The sequence below is a fragment of the Odontesthes bonariensis genome, chromosome 8 (genome assembly GCF_027942865.1).
Source record: "Odontesthes bonariensis isolate fOdoBon6 chromosome 8, fOdoBon6.hap1, whole genome shotgun sequence".
In the NCBI taxonomy this organism is placed as follows: domain Eukaryota; kingdom Metazoa; phylum Chordata; class Actinopteri; order Atheriniformes; family Atherinopsidae; genus Odontesthes; species Odontesthes bonariensis.
Window position 1 is genome coordinate 6,235,166 of NC_134513.1, and position 20,016 is coordinate 6,255,181.

Sequence of the window (20,016 nt, forward strand, 5' to 3'; positions counted from 1 at the left end):
GTCATCTGCAGCCTGCCAAGACTCAAAGGTTTGTACATCCACAATGTTGGAGACTTTTCAGGGAAATCATAGCCAAAAAAAATCACTACTGAGCACTGGGTGATTTGTTCAGACTTAACAAGGGCTGGTTAAATTAGAACTAGATCATTAACACGTTTAATTGACAAGTCTGTTTACAATAAAGTCTTTGTGCTTTAGCCTTGTAGTGTGGGATCACCCTTTAATCTCTTCCCTTTTTCTACTTACAGTGCCTGTGTCTGGAAAGTGATGCTGTTCTCCACTGGGTTGGTAGTTCGTGACTCTAGCAGAATCCAAGCTGACAACGTGTCAGACAATCACAGGGAAGATTATCCTTTCAGCTGTTGACTTTCATGAATAAATATCCTGTCAAATTTCTTTAAATAGTTTTGTAATTATGTTAGACATGACCCTGAGGCTGAGTAATAGTTGAGGATATTACTTTAATGATGCCACTTAAATGCAAGTCTGGTTGACTAACTTTCTTCCTGAAAGCAGTCTTTGAGGATGAGGGTTATTTTGAGCATCAGCCCCTAAACCCAAGATACCAGGGAGGAAGTCTAAAACTGTATCTTACAATTAATCAGTCATGGCCATTTTTAAATTGACCAGGCCAAAAAGGACATTTGGATAAAATTTCCCCTTTTTTGGGGGTCACGCCCACTGTTATGTAGAGGAACATGCAAAAGGGATTTCTGTCTTTTTCAAATATTATATGGAAACTCACGCAAACTCATGCAAATACACGTATGTTACTGGTGAAATAAGACAGCCCTGCAGCTGCTGCAGGGAGTGAGTGATGGCTCCTGCCAGCTCCCACAATGCAGTGTGGGAAAGAGGCTAAAGGAGAACTGCAGAGTTGCATCATTTCACCTCGGATTCAGGTCATTTTCAGGTTCATTCTATGCCTTTCCGTGCTCATTCATTTGATACCGTAGCAAATGCATGACACGTGTTGGTTATGTTTCCAAGGACTAAATGACTATTTGCAGCCATCTACTGGGCAGCCACTGCATGTGAAAAACACGATTTTTTTTCTTCTTCTTCAGATCTAACTTTGAGCCAGATATCTGTACTTCAGTAGCACTCACACACCAAAATGTCCAGTTTCGTTCCCCTCTATTTTCTGCGGGATTTTTACAGTTGGCTTTGTTCACTCATCTTCATTAGCTGGTCTAGAAAATATCTCATTTTTAAAATGTTGCAGGAAATGGGTTTTCAGGTACTGTTGACAGTATTTTCTAAATGATGAAGTAGGCCTAATAAAGAAAAATAACCAAAAACGTCCTCTGAAACAGCTGACCTAAACAAGTCAACAGAATGAAACGATGTGTCGGCTTCATTTGGCGCTCAGATTTCTGTCCTGGAAATGTAAGAAAATCAACATTTTTTCGCAAAGACATGACCCCATTTACAAGTAAACATAAATCTATTGCAACAAGGCTAAATGGTGGAGGAAGTATAGTCTAGATATCAATTAATTAGAAGTTTAACCCCGTTCAACTGGCTGTACATTTCCTCTAAGTACTTTGTCGTTGTCATGGTAACCACAACACGCCGTCTCTTACGCCGTTCAGCTCGAGCTGGACTGAAATCTGTGATTTGGTTTCGCTAAAACTAGCTTTATAATCTATTTAAAGTCGTATATACGTGTAGTTTTATCGGAAAGGGGACCGTTTTCAAGAAGGGAGTGAAAACGCATTAATAATCAAAAGTAAGACTTATGCAGCTTGTCTTCTTCATGAGCTGACTAACACCGGCATAAACTTAGAGTAAAACCAAAGCTGGTATTTCTTATGAATGCAGTTGTTTATTTCAGCTGTTTTGTTTGGTCTGCTGGGGGGATTTTACATCACTGGGGGGTATTTTTTTAATCGACTGCATACAAAAATAATATTTTTCTAGGTTGTGTTTGCTGTTCCTCCCCCCAGCATCCAGTTTTTTTATATTTTGTTGGTTTACTGTGTGTATTTTTCATTAGTGAGTCTGTCTGAAGAGCAGCAGGATAAAAGGCCCACCAGCAGAGAAGAAGAACAAGACGAGGTTCTCGGTCCTCTGGTGGCTCATGCACCTGATGCTTCGCTTCCAGAAGATCAGCCCTCTGCCAACACCGATGCTTTCCAGTCCTTAGATGAGGTGAGACTCATGAGGGGTTATTATGTTATATTTTTCCTGAATAACATTTTGGAGTTGTCATGTGAAAGATAAAGAAACTGTTTGGCAGTTGAAGTGACTGTATTTACCTTAATTACTTAAAACATACAGTAAGAGGAATGCTTTTTAAAAGACTGGAACTTGAACTTCTACATTGCCATGTGGATGTCTTGTGCCACCTCTTATTCTTTCTGCTGTATGTCGCCAGGAAAATGGAAAATAGGTGCCGTGATGTGTTGAAGCACGTACAAACATAGATATGAAATGTACTTACAATAGAGCTCGAAAGTCAATATTGGTACAACCACTTTTATTTTTCAACAAAGCCTGAATCTGTTTGGCAAATAGCTATTTTGGAGTCACCTTTTTGGTGCAAAAATATTATTTTATGTTTGTCAAGCATAAAAAAACATTTCTGAAAGACTTCGAATGATTGAGAAATCAGCTAATATCCTAAGAAAGTCTGGCTTTTTGGAAACTAAATGTAAGGAAATGAGGTGTGGCTTAAAGCTGCTATACAGCGCAGTGTTTTTTATATATGGACACTGAAAATGGGTGTGTGTCTTGACATTTACAAGAAAAACAAGAAGGTTTTTTATGTTGAAGAAAAATGGTAACTTAAAGCCTGAATCCATGATGTGGATGAGCACAATGCTTTTTTATTAACTTGGACATCACAAACAAACAAAAAAACAGACATTAAAGTCATGGTCCTACAGCATCATCATTTACTCTCTATCAGGTCTTTTGTTAATTGGCTTTATTTGAATCATCTCCTCATGATTCCACTCGTTAAGTGCATGCAGCACCTCATCCTCTATTTTCTTATACTTCTTCCAAAAGAGAAGACGCTGTTAAAGATGAACTGGCATCAGTGTGACTTTAAACTGTCAAACAGAGTTTGAATGTACACAGCCATATAATTATAACTTTATTAATTTTTAATATAAAAAGTGCATATCTTTTGGCATTACACATGACTATGAATAATAAAAAAGATCAATATGGTACACACAAAGCTCCAAATACTCAATGGTCACAATAATGCACAGTCTTTTTCAATGTTTGATTATTAACAATCAGATTTTGTACTGCATGATCGATGGTGTGTATTTTATAAAAGCTATCATACCTCACAAAGGAAATAAATACTGTACAGATCGTTAAAGTAACACATTTCTTTCATCCATGTTTCCTTTTCACAGTGTATAAAATGGATTATATGGTGCTATACAGTTTCCTAACATTAGATGGCAGTATTGTACACATGGTGAGTCAAGGGCATATTTGCAGATGCAAACTGGTGTATGGCATTAGGAGGTGTGCGGTAGTTTAATGCACCCGGTGATAAGGTTGGAAAAACTGTTGGAACTCTATGATGTTGTGCTCAGTGGCTGCTGTCAAGAACAATCTACAAGGACATCAGTAATGTAGAACGCACGTGTGTAGCACTCAAGGGAAATCTATCAGGCTGCATATTTCACCGGGATGTTTTGAATTGTTTGGGTTAATCGTACATTAGCAAACTGTCCGGGTGTAATTAAAAAAAGTGGTGCAGCAGTTCCAACTTGTGCGCAGCTTCCCTAAAGAGTTTGACCCCAGCATGAAGTCTTTCACAATTAATTTCAGACACAAACCTGTATCATCAGCCCTCATGTATCTCACTTGAATGGCTGCTGTTAATTATGAGATCATTTACAGCAGAGAATATGATAGCTCATTAGTTTTTACTACTAGTATGTGCTGTGCTGTGTCTCAGCAGGGTTTATTGTAGGAGGCAGCAGGACAGAAAGTGGAAAAATGTCAGAGAACAGTGAAAAATCACTCAAGGTAATTCTTCCGTGTAATGTTATAGCCTCTGTTGGAGGCTGGCCTTTACACTTCATGGTTTTTTTTTTAGGTTTTTTTTATTGGTCCATGATTGTTCACAGGTCATTTTCTTTTATTGGTATATTTCTGATCCAACATTTTGAAGGCCACTCTCACAACAGTGCAAAAGAAGTAATGGCATGATAATAACCTTTTTGCACAAATTGTTATTTTTTTTAGTACTGCATTTAAACTGTCCATCGGGCTTATAGTCTGTTTTGGTGTACACATATGCATATGTAAATGTGTGCAAATGCATGACGACATGAAAATGTATTAGACTTCATTGCTTCACTGTTTAATCCTTTTTCTTTTCGTTTCTCCCTCACTATATTTACCTGTGCTCTTAAGGAGCGTAGTTTTTGGGCCGTATCATCATCTTGACAGTTTTAAAGGCCTGCCTGTAGTTGGTAGGGTAGTACTCTGTCGTCATGTTGTGCCACGTTCCCCAGAAAATCCCGTTCCGGACTCCCTTGTACCTCTTGTGGTAGTACTTCCCGTTGAGGTTGGCGGACATGCAGGCGTCGAACCACCAGCCGGAGCTGTAGTAAGCGCCGCAGTTTCCGGAGGGGTACATGTCATTGTCGCGGTCGGGCGTGGAAAAGAATTTCTGGTCGTGGTTGAAGTGCTTGTTGAAACTGATGGCATTCCCAGCCGTCCCACTATCATGAGACATTGATCATGATTAGATGTAGTGGTTACATTTGACTGTCACTGGCTGCTTATACACAAACTAATACTATACCTGTATCCACTGATCGACACTCGGTAGCGCAAGTACTCATTAGCCACATAGAACTGGTCATATTTAGCATATTCCCGTACATCCTCAAAGTCCTCCAGCTCCACGCGCAGAATCATGTCTTTGGCTTTAGTCAGCAAATGGATATGGTCATTGCCCAGCCAGAACTCGCCTCTGCAGGACAGGACAAAGGTAAAGGTAGGAGAGGATAGAGGAGAAAACAAGACATATAATATGAATGAGCTGATATAGGCTACTGGCACAGTTGGTTAGAAAGTGAATACAGCTATCCAGACAAAAAGTACTTATTCCTATGCATGGGAGGAAAGGAAGGGAGGTACAAGGGGAGAGAATTGTGACAGTGAAAAATGTATAAGTGAGGACATTATTCTTTTAGTGGTGGAATATGCTGGAGCTGCAGTCATGATTATCAATACATTACTATGGTTATTTCTCACAAAAAAACAACAGAAGAAAGCCAGATTAAAGATAATGAGCTGGGATTTGATCCCTGATATAGTTGAGGCCCTGTGTGCCTTCTCCTAATTGTTGTTGCCCAACATTAACAGTCTTTGAAAACTTGATTTGAGCTAAAAAAAAAGTGAGCAACCAGTTTAAAGGAGTCAGATTTACTGTGGTTGGAGTATTTACTTAGATTTACAGGTGATAATCAGTCATTTTTAATGAAAACAGGTGGTGAGCAATATGTGATGTTGAGAGCAGGTGTGCATCGTTACTGTGGGTCCTGGAGCAGACTGGACACTCTTAAGTTGTGGTAAGAGAGGGTGAAGGTGCTCAGTAGATATGTATATTCTGTAAAAACTCATCCACTGATGAGAGTGCAGTGCTGCCTGTAAATAAGCTTTATCTCCTATGACTAAGAGAGACATCTTGAATTGACAGTGTTGCTTATAGTACATTGTTGATAGCCTTTTATCAGTCAAGCTCACCCCTGGTTAACCTGAGCAAATAGTACATTCCAGTTAGATGTGAAAGAGAGAAATTATAAAGCTGACCCACAGGTTGAGGAGGGGTGGTGGGCTAACTGTTGTTTTTGGCTCACGGCCTTACGTCTAAATTTGACTTATAGTTTATCTTTGTGAAAGGTGCAAATGTTTCAGCATATTTGGATTCAAAAGACTGATTAAAGATGACTAACTTTGTAAACCAGATTTGTCTTTAGTGAGAACTCCAGTCGCAAACTAATTAAACTAAGTGAAGTACTGGACTGCAGCAAGAAACACCTGAGACTGCGGCACTTTGTAAAATCCAACCCAATTCTGTGGAAATAACTGTCCACGTCACCTTTCGTTTTAAAAGATCAGCACTCTGAACAATTTGGAGAATAATTGCTTTCTCCTGCATCATTGTTGCAGCACAGAGGATTGTATGCACTGCTAGAGATTTTATAACAATGGCCCAGCTGAGCCATCCTCACATTTTGAATCAAATTGTTGATTTAGTTTCATTCATTGCCTGTTTTGCAGTTAAAGGAGTGTTCTGGCAGTTTAGTGCTACACTTCCATAAAGAGTTGAGCTATTCCACAAACCCCATATTGTATGTCATTTGCAGCTTTTATAAGAGCTTCTCTCCCTGTTAAATACCCACATTTATGGTGTAATCTTTCTTTCAAGTGCTTGAAGTATGAAGCCATGGTTAGATTAACCTTGATGATCTAAACAGGGTTATTTCTTGAAGTTTAGAGAGATTTCTAATTGATATCCAGCATCAATTTCAACACTAAAAAACGTTTTTTTAATATGCATGTGTAAACGACTCTGCATAGGACTGAAAAAACCTACCTGAGGTTCCCAAAGCCCTTCTTATACTCATCCCAGGTGCGGTTAAAGCTGACAGACCCATCAAGACGTTGCTGTATCACAGTCCAACCACCTCCAAAGGACTCCATGTCACAGAAAACCTCAAATGTCCCATTGCGGGGATCAGGGGTCACACGATACACATCGTTCTTCCTCACCTCCAACACGTTGTAGTCTGAGCAGTCCCGCGGGGCTAAAATAACTGTTTGTTGGCAGCGTGACGGACAGAAAACAGAGTAGTTTTAAGAGGATTTCACTGGATGGTATTCAATAATCTCTCACTCCGGTTTGGCTTTTTTTTTTCTATGCCTATTCAAGAGACTAATAGAAACGGTCCCTGAGGCCAAAGAAGACTGGAGAAAATAAAATGAGCCAGGTTAGTTTGAAATCCCGTTGAGGAAATCGCTCCTGCTTTAATTTCCGGGGAGTCTATGTATTCAAGCACAGATGTTCTCCAGATTTCATCATTTTAAGAATAGAATCATTTTTTCTCAAAGTGTTTCCTTTAAACTCAGTCTGGTCCACTTCCGTGACAAAATACTGAATAAATACTGCTAAATTGCTTTGTGGGTAGGTAGATTATAATAGTGCTGGGCTACTGGAGACAGACATCAGGTACAGAGAGGGGATGTCTAGAATGAAAAGTGTCTGTGGAGTGAAGAAACGTATCATTGAGCTATTTCCACATGCTTTGACTCTGTAACCATCACTTGCATTTTTCCGCCCGAGTTATAAAAAACAGTTGAGGTGCAAAACGGCTGCAGATGGACACTCTCCATATGGATCTGGAATGTATCTTTATCGCATTATTTGGCTCTGTCAGCATTTGGCATTCAAAGTATTGACCTGTACATTCTTTCAGAGTCTCGCTATAAGTTTCAAAGTGCAGTTTCTCAGCTTCGCTTCTCCCTCCCTATTTGTCCCCATCCATCTGACTCGGCAGCCAGTGTCCCAAAACGGACAAGAGCCATCTCAATCTCAGACTCTGGCACTGTGCCTGACCTAAATAACTTTGATATCAGTCACTTATGGATGTCCAAAAGACTGCTGGCGTGTTCGCTGTTGGTATGATTGCTCAGTGAAACTAGTGGTGGCTGACCTGTCTGATATCCCAGCAAGAGAAAATGGTGTTAGTCAATTTAGCAAATTTCCCAAAACAAAATGAGTGGAATCATAGTTGTGTTGAAAGGATGATGCCCGCTAGTGGCTTTACTGATTTATGACTTTTTCTTTGATAGAAGAGAATCAGTCTGAAATTGTGACAAAGTGCTCAGAGAGAGAAGATCAAAGTGATGGAAAAGGTTTATGAAACATCTTTCATTCTTTCTTTCTTTTTAGGAATTATGACCATAAATGTTCGCCAATCTTGACCAAGTAGCTATTGTTACTCTGACATTGTGCCAAAGCAAAGAACTCATTCTGGCTCAGACCATGATGTCTTCCAGGTCGAACAAAGTCGTTTTATGTGCATGAAGTTAAAAAAAACATAATCATAGTATTGTGGCTTGAGGTAAATTTATGTAGTATTTTATATTTGGAACCGGAACATATACGTCTTTTTTTCTGCCAATATGTACTTCTAATGAGACAACAACTTTACTGATGCAATGCAATCGAGTTCTGAGATGCTGACTGAACAGTCTGCTACACTAATTGGCAGACTTAATGCTTTGCCTACTTCTTGCTAACTGACATTTTTGAAAGATGATTTCTTTACAGACTTTAATCCCACGAGGCTTGTTTGACTTGAGAGCACATGCATGATTCTCATAAAAAGAGATAGCTGTTATCAAGGAAGTTAGCCTAAGTGGCAAGGAAGGAAATTTGTTGTGTATTTGTAGTGATAGTGTCGCCACAAAACAGCTTAAATTCCGCAGTTGAGTTTTGATGGACAGAAAGTCATCCAAAGGAAGATATCCTGTCACTTCCTAACATAGGACTGAGCATTATTTTTATATAATTGAGCAAACGTAGCTAATCAGTAACGCCAACTGCTGTCCATTCACTCCAATACCCAAATATGAAGATTCTGGCAGCTACAACAGGAATTGGGATGAAAATATATAAATGTTTACAATGATTACGATTCTATTTTGGCTTTGGCAGTGTTTCTGTTAGCCGTCTTCATCAACATGCGTGTTTTTATTTTTGCTATGCTTTGCATAAATGTTTGGACTGTAATATATATTGTCGCTTGCACAGATGTGTTGACTTTATTTAGAGGGGAACACTGAAGATTTGGTTTGTGCATTCTCCATTTAACGATTGTTTAATGTCTCGGCTACAATTTGGCTGCCTGATAGCTTATTCAGGATGTGACCCATTTGACCATGAATTGTTTCAATAAGCCCTTCGACAATATGATAAACAATTAGTATAAATTTGATTTCCATATTAATTCAACATCTATTATTCATTTTTACTGAAAATTTACGGGTCTGTTGTTTTTCTAAAACGTGGCAAATTTTCCAAGTTTTCTCAGATTTAATGGCATCCTTGGATAAGAAATACTATTTGAGTGAAAGGGCAATTACAACATGTTTATAACCATGTTGTAAAACTGCCATGTGTCATAAGTTATTGCCAATATCCTTTGTAGAAGCTATCTATCTGCTATCTTAATGTGACAAATTGATGTACAACGACAAGTGTTGCTGACACTGTATGCCATCCGTGAAGAGTACAATGACAGGAGAGCTGCCCACATTGCTACTTGTGTTATCAGCATGTGATAATGAAAGCAAGCAACCGGAAAGAGAAGTCAGAAGTGAAACAAGAGATAAATTAAGAGAAGTGTGTGTGTGCGCATGTTGAAAATAATTGCATGACAGAGAAATATGTTGGGAATCAAATTAAAGTTTGAGGGAGAAATAGCTAAGTTTTGGAGCAAAGCAAATGCAAAGGAGAAATAAATGGGATTCCTTTCACACCACTGTCCCAGCTAATCTACTTAGAAATAAGCTCACTTCTGTTTTCCACATGAAAGCCCTGATATAGTGTCACATTCACTCTTGAAGTATTAGGATATTCTTCACTTTGTTACCAAAAAGTGGCCCGCATTTCTGCTGTGCTCTCATCCAAGTAAGCTTTTACGTCAAAGCAAAGTGGAATGTTTGTTATGCCGAACTAGTTTGCAAGCCTGCGGTTGAATTGTACAAACACTATCGTGAGATTCCACAGTCTGAAACCTTTATGAAGTATGATGGAAAATATCTGTCTTTTATTTTTTGAGAGTTTGCATGTGGAGAGTAGTTGAGGGTCGGTGCACTTGACTTACTTACATAAGAGGTAAGAGGAAGTTTAATTTTCAGCCATGGTGTCAAATTGTCGAAATCGTGTACAGTGTGATCTCAGCTTAAAGCTATTTCCCTCTGATCAGACTGCTCAGATTTAATAATGTAGAGGAAATGGGGATATTCTATGAGCATTTAAGCAAAGACATTTTCTAATTCTCAACTAGTGTACATATTATGTTCATTCTGCTAATGGAAAAGGCACGTCGCACCAAACCACTATGTGCATCTGACAAGGTCATTGTAGCCAGAAATGTTTCACTTCCTATTTCTTAGAAAGAGTGGGCTTGTAAAGGTTATGCAATAAAAACAGAAGAACAAATAACAGGACAGAAGGATACGAGTATTCAAAATATTGGCATATTACTGCTCAAAGAATTGTAGTAAAAGCAAGCTTACACTGAGGGCTGTTCTGTACTGCACACGGTGTGGTGCAAGTGGAGCTGAGTTTGTTGACCACTCCTGTGATATTCTCCACCCGTCTGTCCACCATAGCCTGCACATTATCCATGTTGAGCAGGTTGAGCCCCTCCAGACGACCCTGCAGAGCTGAGATCTGGCTCCTGGCGTTGCGAAGGCTGGCTGACATCTTATTCAGCTTCACCTGGAAAGGCCAAAGCGGGAGCAGAGGAAATTGTTTTTGGCACAGGCTACAAAGCAGGTGGATTACTGAAGGCACCGGCCTCATTGTTTCACCTGCCAGTTTGAATTTTAACGTTGAACCAGTGTCTGCGTGATGGTTGGCTGGCTGCCAAACTGACCATAAGAGTCAACAAGCTTATCAGACAGCCAAAATTTACCGCCATTTGGCTGGTGTCTAGCGCTGATTCCCCACCCTGTTTAGAGTACCAGGAATTTTCCCTTGTGGATTAGTGCCAGGTCAGACTCCAAAGGTCTTGTAACATCTGGTCTGTTTACATTCTACCTGGGTGCATTTGACTGAGCAAATTTGACATTAAACTGTATCTAAAACATTATTAAAACATATCTAATGTCCACTTGCTTTAATCTTTGTCCCGAACATTTTCACAAGGGTTATTAATGACGGTAGAACATGAAATGGTGCATTGCTGCTATTGCACTTTTTGAACAGCTGTATAAACTACGTTTATTTGTAGAACTAATCCTGATACAATAACACAACCGGTTCAGAATGAGGTGAGAAAACATACGGCCAACTTCAATAGAAAAAGCCATCTTCATTGCTTGGTACAATTTGGCTTTTTTAAAAACTAATTCTTAAGATGTCTGTTTTTAAAAAGACAAAATTTTCACTCTTACTTGCATCTCCTGCGTCGTGCTTGGGGTCGGTGTATTTTTCCCAAAAATGGAACCTTGCCCGAGTCTAGTACCATCCACAGAAGCTCCAGGAACCGACCCATCTCCCCTTTCCTCATGGCTTGACCCACCTTGCACCTCCTGTGCCATCAGATCTGGTCTCACTTCTTCCCCAGAATCCTTCTGAATCGGGATCTGCGTTCGTCCCTGGTCTGCTTGCTGATATCCAATAGCCCCATTGCCCCGCGCTCCTCGGCACTCCTGGCAGCTACTTTTCAGCTTGTTCACCACCTCCTTCAGGCTCTGCAGCTCCTTCATCGTCTTCTCCAGCAGTCTGAACTGCTTGGGCAGCTGGATGGTGAGGGGAGGCAGGGTGAGCTGGTAGGGACAGTCCTCTCCCTCCTCTGTCCCGGTCCCAGAGCTCCCGCAGTGGCCAGAGGGTCTAAGTTTAATTGGGCAAGAGGCAGAGGTACCGGATTCAGATCCCAGGTTGTTGGGTCCTCTAGTGTCCCATCGCTGATGAGAGTTAAGAGAGAAGTCCGCTGCCTGGCTGGTTCGTGGTACCAGTGTGGCTGTAAGCAGGAGACTGGCACAAACGCAGAGCAATGTTGTCCTCATGTTTTTAAGATTTACAAAAACTTGTGTGTGGATGTGTCCAGTATGTTATTGGTTCCGAAAAATGTTTGTGTGTGTGTATGCGTGTCTGTCCGTCAGTGAGTGAGCGTGTGTCTGAGCACAGCCTGCCGAAGAGTGAGAGTGCAGGGTAACTGCCGCTGCCTCAGATAGCTGTGTCATTAATATCAGGACGAGGGAGGGAGGGAGGGAGGCAGGGAGGCAGAGGGAGGGATGGGAGAGCGAGCGTTCTGAGCTCGAGAGGATGGGAGGGGCAGTACTATTGCAAAACACATTATCAACAGCATTGGGTAAAAAGTACAGAGATGCAGAAAGATTACAGCTGAATGCGGTGGGATGGATGGACAGAGAAGCAGGTGGGGACATAGTGAGAAAAAGTGTGCTTTTTGACGGCTTTAAATAAATGTTGCCATCCTGCCTCTCTCTCTCTCTGAAGTCAGCTCATTTCCCAGAGGAACAAAATGACTCAGTGCACAAGAACTAGCCACTCAACTGACATTAAGGTGATGCTCTTTCACGCTTTGTTGCTCTGTGGATTTGAGTGTCAGTAAAATTTAAAGGCTTCATGTGGAACCTGGTCAGACTCCAAAACCTCGCTGGATCACCTTCACAGAGTCCTGAGTCTCAAAGTTATGTTCAGGTGGGCGCAATTACCATGAATTGCAGGGTTTAGCCAGAAGCAAGTCTGAAAAAAATAATTTACTGCATTACAAGTACAAACATCGTGTTGTTTTGAATTTATGAGGCTTACTCAGAATGTTGCAAAAACACAAAATTAGGCACAGGATTAATCAGATAGATGTGCTTCATTGTATCGCAGGTTAAAAGTGCCTTTTGGAGTTTTCTTGTTACTAAACAAAATCACCACATTTTCATTCCCAACTCGTCGCATACCTTCACTTTATCAAGAACCCCTCGTATCAGTTTTTATTGTGCAGGGAACTGCTCTACAGCTGCATGTGGCAATTAGCCTTCTGTAAGTGATTCACCAGCTGTGCCAATGATAAAAAGAAAATGTTTTTCTGTAGTGCTCGGTCATCAAAAATGAACAACGACTACATGGAGAGGTCAGAGGGAGAAGAGAGATAGACATCCAACTGCTAGAATGGGAGTTTGAGTCAACGCTCGAAATTGCTGTTTTTCATTTCTTCATTTTTTTTTATATTGACCTCCTTTGCTCTACTGCTGTAGCCTATTAGGCAATAAAAGTATTTGTTTCAGGACAGACTGTAAAAGTCAATGGTTCAGGGTTGGGTATTGATATTGAATGTACAATAAAATAGATTTAGTTGTGGAAAAGCTTCCCTGACATTTTCCACATTGCCATGGCTTTGTATGGTTAGCTCCATGAAACCTGGGATGCTTTGGGTTTCCCTCTGCACTGAAACGGACAGAAAGACGCAACTCAAAATGAGCTTTGCCCCAAAGAGCAGTGTTTCTATATCAGGTCCACATATGGCTTCTTCTTTGCATGGTAGAGCTTTAACCTGCGTTTGTGGCTGGCACGGCTGACACTGCATGGGCTGAGGGACACTTCCAGAAATCATTGATTTTTATGACAGTTTTGAGTAATGCTTCATTAGCAATATGTTTCCAGGGTGCAGTGATAAGAAATTTTATGAAAAGAGCCCCATAAACAGAGTAACAACATTTCAGCAGTATGGCTGTTAACGTTCTATTTTCACAGAAAACTTTAACCTGCCTCTCCTGAGGGGTGATTTTGAGAACCTTTTTGAGCTTGAGTACCACAATAAGTGCTTTCCTTAAGGGTGCTTCATGTAGCCAACCAAATTACGGTCTCATCTCTCACCACTCTGAGGCTCCAGCTGCTGATTACATATTTTAACTCCTGTGGTGTCATCAGTGATGGATTTATGAGTGATTTAGTTTGTTTAAACACAACGGCGCCTTAAACACAATGGAGCCTTTTATTAATAGACAATGAATACTACACTTGTTATGTATATTGTAATGATGTGGTATCTTCCTTCTTGGTGATTTCAGGATTGTCATGACCAAAATGGGGCATCTCAGTAAGGCAGTTTCATGGAGTATTTTTTATAAATGATCATGCAATAACCGTTACTGAAATGAATCCTGCGGAGCTAACCACATTTCTTCATCCGGCTCCCCTCTCACAGAGTGGATATTACACCACTTGGAATCTTGTCTTATTGTGGAGTCATTAACTTGGCACAGATTATTTGTTTGTGGGGCACAGCTATTGTTTCAGTTTATTAAGAAATTCATTACCACTGGATGCGAGATGGGATTTATACGCCTCATCCTCGTGTGAAATTTCAAGAGAAGTGACACAGTTTCAGTAATGCTGCAGATTTATTCAGGCCCCAGTGGGAGAGCAGTCCAGAAGGGAAAATATTACAGCACAAAACTTCTCCTAACTAAGTGATTCAATCTGGCTGAAGGCTCACCTCCAATTCAAATAGTCAATAAGAGGACACGAGGGCAGACACAGAGACGGAGAGATAGTGGCTCTTTCCATCACACAGTGGAATGCAGGGCTGTGCCTCGTGGCCATCGTCATTATTTTTCTCCCTGAGGGTGAAGAGTATTAAAGTCAATGGATTCTTTTTGATATACGCACCACATACCTGCTGCACTACACACTCATTTTACTGGAAGGTTTTAGTGCTGGTCTGCAGTACAGATCACATGCTTGCTTGGGTGGCTGCAGGACAAGGAGGACAGGTGTGTAGTGTGTATGAGTCCAAGTGCGCGCATAAATATCTTTAAGTAATTTTCTGTACGACACTTCAGTAGTGGTGTGCCACATGGAAGCCTCATGCAGCCGCCCCATGAAAAACCTCCAATACCCTCTACTGCTGCAGATAAGTCTTGGCAGCAGAATCAGGGAGGCTGCCTGAGGCTGCCTGTCTCAGATAAATGCTGTGTACAGCGAGAATGTTTGTTCCATTGCTGATTTCATCTGTGCTGCTGAAACAATAAAACTGACCCCTTGTAAAAAGATATTGGTTTGCTACCAATTATGTATTTTTTTTTACTCTAGTTGTTCTTGAGACTATTTAAAACCAGAGTGCCCACTTCACATTTTAAGTTTTTCATTTCAGTAGTTTGACCTTTCGTGATGGAAATAAAAAAGCAGAACAAATGCTACTAACACTCCACATCATTCACCACATTCATATCTCTGCCCTTGGAGCGTGATGAGGAACATGCAGGCACTATATACTTTAGCAAGAAGAACAATATAATGGATGAAAACCCACTATCGTCTATCATCATTGTTTGAAGTCAGAATGAGATACCAGCCCTTGTGTGTATGTAATCAAAACGTATGTGTGTGTTCATGCCGTTTGATTACTTGCTACACTGAGATATCTTCAGTCCTGCAGCTCTTTGATACAGACGAGGCTATCCCTCATTACTCGCCACTCTACCAACCTGGCTCTGAAGATAAGAAACAGCACCTGTCCTCTGTTTCTATCACTGTTACAAACTCACTGAGCTCCCAGGAGAGAAATTGTACAGCTCTCCCCTTTACAGTGTTTTTGAGCTGATATCTTTTTCTTTGCCGTGTTTTCCTTTGTTTTTCAGCCGCGTATTTTCAATCATTCAGAGCTAATGGTGCGTCTAAAATGGTGCATCTTAAACTGTGGGTACGCTTCATTATCAAAGAGCCATTATCAATAAGTAGTCCTCTCCTTTTGAGATTGCAAATAGTAAGATCTTTCTGTTCTGATCTTGATAAGTTTCTCTTAGTTAACGATAGCTGCACCTCGGCTTGGGTTAAATCCTTATTACTGGCATGAAGAGGGCTGGCCTCTGTTGTGGTTGATCACGTTCTGCGTTGGGGAGTCCAGATGGATACACGAAAGGTGCTTTCATTCAGCAGTATACATTTCTGCATCTTACAGCAGAAATAAAGCTTTTCTTAAATTTGGCTTTAAAAGTTCTGGTCATTATGATTCAGTGATCAACTTTTTGCCTCTCATTAATACTACACTTCTGATGTAAAAACAGTTTTGTGTATTGAGTTCCTATACCTCTTTTGTCCTGTTTGTTCTATTCTTATTTTGTGTTCTGCAGATGTTGGCAGCTGGCAAAATTAGCGAGACCACGGTGGGCAAACTGAAAGCAAGTTATAAGCGGCTCCATGAGACCTTGAAGTGGTATGTTATCCTGTGTATCTTGATGAAACATTATACATTTGGATCAATATTTAACTACAAAGGTGCTGAGTACATAACAGTAGAGAGATAAGAGGGGAGAGATGTGTTCAATTTTTGTGTCACTTAAAATGCTTCCAATATATAACCTTGAACAAGATTAACTGCTTATCAGATTGATTTGTGTTGCTTTCATGTGCCCTTTGTGAAATCTGTAAAAGTGAAAACCTCTGGAAGTAGCTTTTGAAGCTCAGAATTATAGATATATTAGTGGGTTCAAATATTTGGATTTGGACATGCAGTTGAAGAATGTAACTGAATTGCATTTGAATATGCTTCAACTTTTGTACAGGTTGAAACACTTGCCAAATGAGAAAATATCCCCAAACGTGCATCTTTTTATTTGTACTGAATCTTCAAGTAATCACAAATTATCCAAGTCACAGAGGGACATATCAGAAAGTCAAATTAGCCTTTGAGGAACCAATTTCCTCATGAAAACAATAATTTTATAGGATAATTTCCATTAAAAATAAGAAAATCTCTGTGCATGTTAAATCTGATTGACTCTGTGCTCAAATTTATTCAGTTTGTCATGCAAATCAGCAGCTTCATGCATGAAAAACAGGAGTGCAATTATTTGAACTGATACAATTTGCCACGTGACTAAAGGTTTATGTGGATATATCTTGTGAAATTTCTGTATTAAAACATTGATAAAACATGAAAACGTTCATGATAACCACTGTAAAATAATGAAACATTTCACAAGAGCAGAATGTTTGACATGTTCTAATGTCGAAAATTGATGTGAAATTGGACTAATATTTACTTTTTTAAATGCCAAATGAAACAAGAACTCCTGCAGTGGTCTTTTTGTGTCAGACTTGTGCTCGTGACTTTAAGGATAAATGAGAATCTGTATGAAATGCAATGCCCTTCTAAGATTGTGTCATCCAACAGTGCCCAGGATTCTGAGATCCAGCTTTTGGGAGAGGCTAAGAGATGTCAGGCTGAGCTGGGGAGACTTCGGGCCGAGGTGGAGAGTACAGAAGAGCAGAACACCTCTGAGGAGCCTGAGAGTGAGGTCAGCGAACTGAGGCGACAGCTCCTCCAGGCATACAATGAGCTGAAAGCTGCTGAGGAGAGAAAATACAAGATGCAGCATGAGCTGAAGTGGTGAGAGGCGCAAATGCATGCATTCACATACACTGCTGTTGCAGTCACTGATCCCACACATTCCATTTAAGTCTAGTTTTTAATCAAATACCAGATGACTCAAATACATACGTCACAAACAAAAGCACACACGCAAACACACAAATGTCACCTGACTGAGAGGAGCACACGAGAACACAGAAGTGAAACCAGATTGCTGAGGAGAGGAGTTAGGATTTTACATAAGCGCTTACAAGAGCAGTAAGACGCACTCACACACATGGTTACACACAAATGGTTTTAACTGGGGACCAAACCATGAGGTGAGCTCCACGTGGCAGCATCTTTTTATTGACTTAAGATGGAGGTGAAGGTGAAGAGTATTAGACACACACACACACAGATCTATTGCTTGTGCATTGCTTGGCTCACAGCATTTCATACCACTCAATCAGGAAGAAAAACACACTACCCAAAAGACTGTTTTTTTCATTACTTACTGCGTGTTCTGCATCATCTTTTCACTTGGATATGCGCAGTGAATGATAAAAATACTCGGTTAAAAGGGGATTTTTGTTTTGCTGTGAATGTAAGCCTTGTCTGAGTTTTGTTTTTCCCCCACCCTCATATCAACCCGATCGTGTTTTCTGTTCCTCTTGTATCATCCTTTGCTGTCACTCCCATGGGTGTCTTCTCTCATCGTAACCAATTTCCTACTTCTGCTCCTGGTTTGTCTCTTTTTCTCACCCAGCTCACTCAGCTCTGTTTGCCCTAAAGGTCACACACACACACAGAAATGGAAAAGAACGCAGTCACTCCAGATTCTTCCCCTTCTCTGTACACAAACTTTACTTCCATTAAGTGCCATGGGGAGGTTACTGGAACATTGCTAGGCAACATAATAACATACGCTGAAGGCTACCAAACATTTTGCCAAATATTTTGTCTTTTGACCCTTGAAAACACTGTAATATGTACTTGTGACATCTCGTTAAAGGCTGTTTGTCACTTTTGTTTGCCTGTGAAAGTTAGCCATGTTTTCCAGGCTAACTCAAGTAATACAAGACACACTGAACAGAAGAGTATGAAAAAAGCACAAACATTATGATAAGTTCCAAAGGGCTGCGATTGCTTTAAAGTGTGAATTAGGTTTCTGAGTGCATGTATGAGGGTGAGGACAATAAAGTGGTCTAAATAAGTGGAAATGTTTAAGCTTGAAGAAATATTTGATCTCATAATCAAAGCTTCTGATTAGGAACCACTGGCATGCATTATTGATAAATGATGGAACTCTAGAGAGACAGTCGATAGGAAAATAAAGTCTGTCCTGCATTTGACTCTGCATTGCCTCTGCAACATAACCCACTCACTGCAAATAGCCTCCAGTGTTTGGTAAAGACATGATCTGTAGGACTGAGTGGTTTTTCATGCAGACTTGGGTGGAGAGCTGTTGGCCCAGCACTAATTGAAATATTAAATGAGAACCCTGTGCAGAGCATTCTCTGAGGATGCAATAATAGACGGTATAACACACTGGTTTGCGTGTTGTTTATGACAGCTTTTTTCTACTGAACCCTCTTCCCTCTCACCATCTACATCTGCCCTTTTTTTCATCCCCTCGAGCATAAGTTTTTTTCCCTCCCCTCTCTTCTCCTGGGTTTATTTTCCCTCCTCGACTCTTGCCCACACTGCTATCAGTCTGCATGTGACAAGCAGATGCTCACCATGCAAATATGACTTTTCAAAATCATTGCGCCCTTTATCTTTAGCCAAACAGATACACAGAAATTCAGTGCTTCTCGCACTCTCACAATGTGGCAATCATGCAGTTTTCTCCGTATGAGTCTAGATCCAATATTTCAGCTGTCAGGAAGATTAATATCATTTGCTTTGTAAAATGCGCAGCTGTACAGTATGTGCTGCTGTAAGGTTTTTCATAATGACAGAGCTGACTTGAAATTATTTCATGCAAACTTTAATCGACTGCTCAAAAAGCATCTGCCACAGGGGGAGAAATTCACAGAAATGATGTTCTTATATGCACATTCATAGTGTATGCTGTAACCCAAAATTTATATGCTTATATAAGATGTAGCTTGTGCTGCATATACAGCAGTGTATTTATATGCTATCTGTGTGTTTGCCAGAGTTTTGTTGTTGATCACTGATACCATAAACTTGTTAAAAACTTTTCTATTTCAGTGACATATGGATTCTGCATCTTTTTCTTTTCAGTTGCGGTTTGGTTGACTGGAAATTGCACATTAGTCAAATTCTAAGAATGTAAATGTCGATTTAGGACAGTGGTTTCCTCTTTCATATTAACTGGGAACTAAAACTCAGCATTTCTTTCTCTTAATAACTTCTTCATTTTGTTTTCTTCTCCACATCTTACTTCTCACTGCTGTGCAGTCTCTGGGAAGAGAAGCTGTATCTGGAGAAAGAGAATGAGATTCAAACAACACCTGCCGTAAGTTTCTCACTGCACCATCCAGGTCTGGTTTCAGAGACGTGATGACCACTGCATCAACTGTCCTAAAGAAACAAAGAAAATCAGTAAAGTTGTACTTTTCAGCCTTTATACAGGCTTAATCAATCCATATGGAGGCTTGCTATTGTTATTCACAGCAACATTAAGCCGGAACTTTTGTGAATCCAGTCTGTGATTTTACTTTGGAAGAGTTTTAATTCATTTTATGGAAGGAAAGACTGTTTTTTTACATTTTAAGAATGAAGTTCAAGTTCACAAAAGCAACAAAAAGATTAAGATTTCATTCATATAAATACACTCAGGGCATTCAGAGTTTTTCTAAAGAAAATCTTTCTGATTAGCAGTACAAGAATGAGCCTTACAACATTAGGTTAATCTTAGAAAATCCTTTTTTTTTTTTTTCAACCTGGG

At 40.1% G+C, this 20,016-nt stretch overlaps 2 protein-coding genes across 2 annotated transcripts in view; one reads left to right on the plus strand and one right to left on the minus strand.

Moving 5' to 3' along the window:
- Positions 1-2,802: 2,802 nt before the first annotated feature.
- Positions 2,803-11,959, minus strand: fgl2a (fibrinogen-like 2a). Its single transcript, XM_075471463.1, has 5 exons — positions 11,179-11,959; positions 10,297-10,501; positions 6,587-6,806; positions 4,787-4,957; positions 2,803-4,703 (listed from the first exon to the last, which is right to left on the minus strand). The coding sequence occupies exons 1-5, from the start codon at positions 11,791-11,793 to the stop codon at positions 4,388-4,390; spliced, it is 1,527 nt and encodes a 508-aa protein (XP_075327578.1). The 5' UTR covers positions 11,794-11,959; the 3' UTR covers positions 2,803-4,387.
- A 3,466-nt stretch (positions 11,960-15,425) lies between these two features.
- The window catches only part of ccdc146 (coiled-coil domain containing 146), a 30,804-nt gene continuing 26,213 nt past the window's right edge, over positions 15,426-20,016 (plus strand). Inside the window, exons 1-4 of the mRNA XM_075472599.1 lie at positions 15,426-15,446; positions 15,877-15,959; positions 16,920-17,135; positions 19,527-19,584. Coding sequence (XP_075328714.1) covers positions 15,426-15,446; positions 15,877-15,959; positions 16,920-17,135; positions 19,527-19,584 — 378 coding nt within the window. The remainder of the gene's footprint in view (positions 15,447-15,876; positions 15,960-16,919; positions 17,136-19,526; positions 19,585-20,016) is intronic.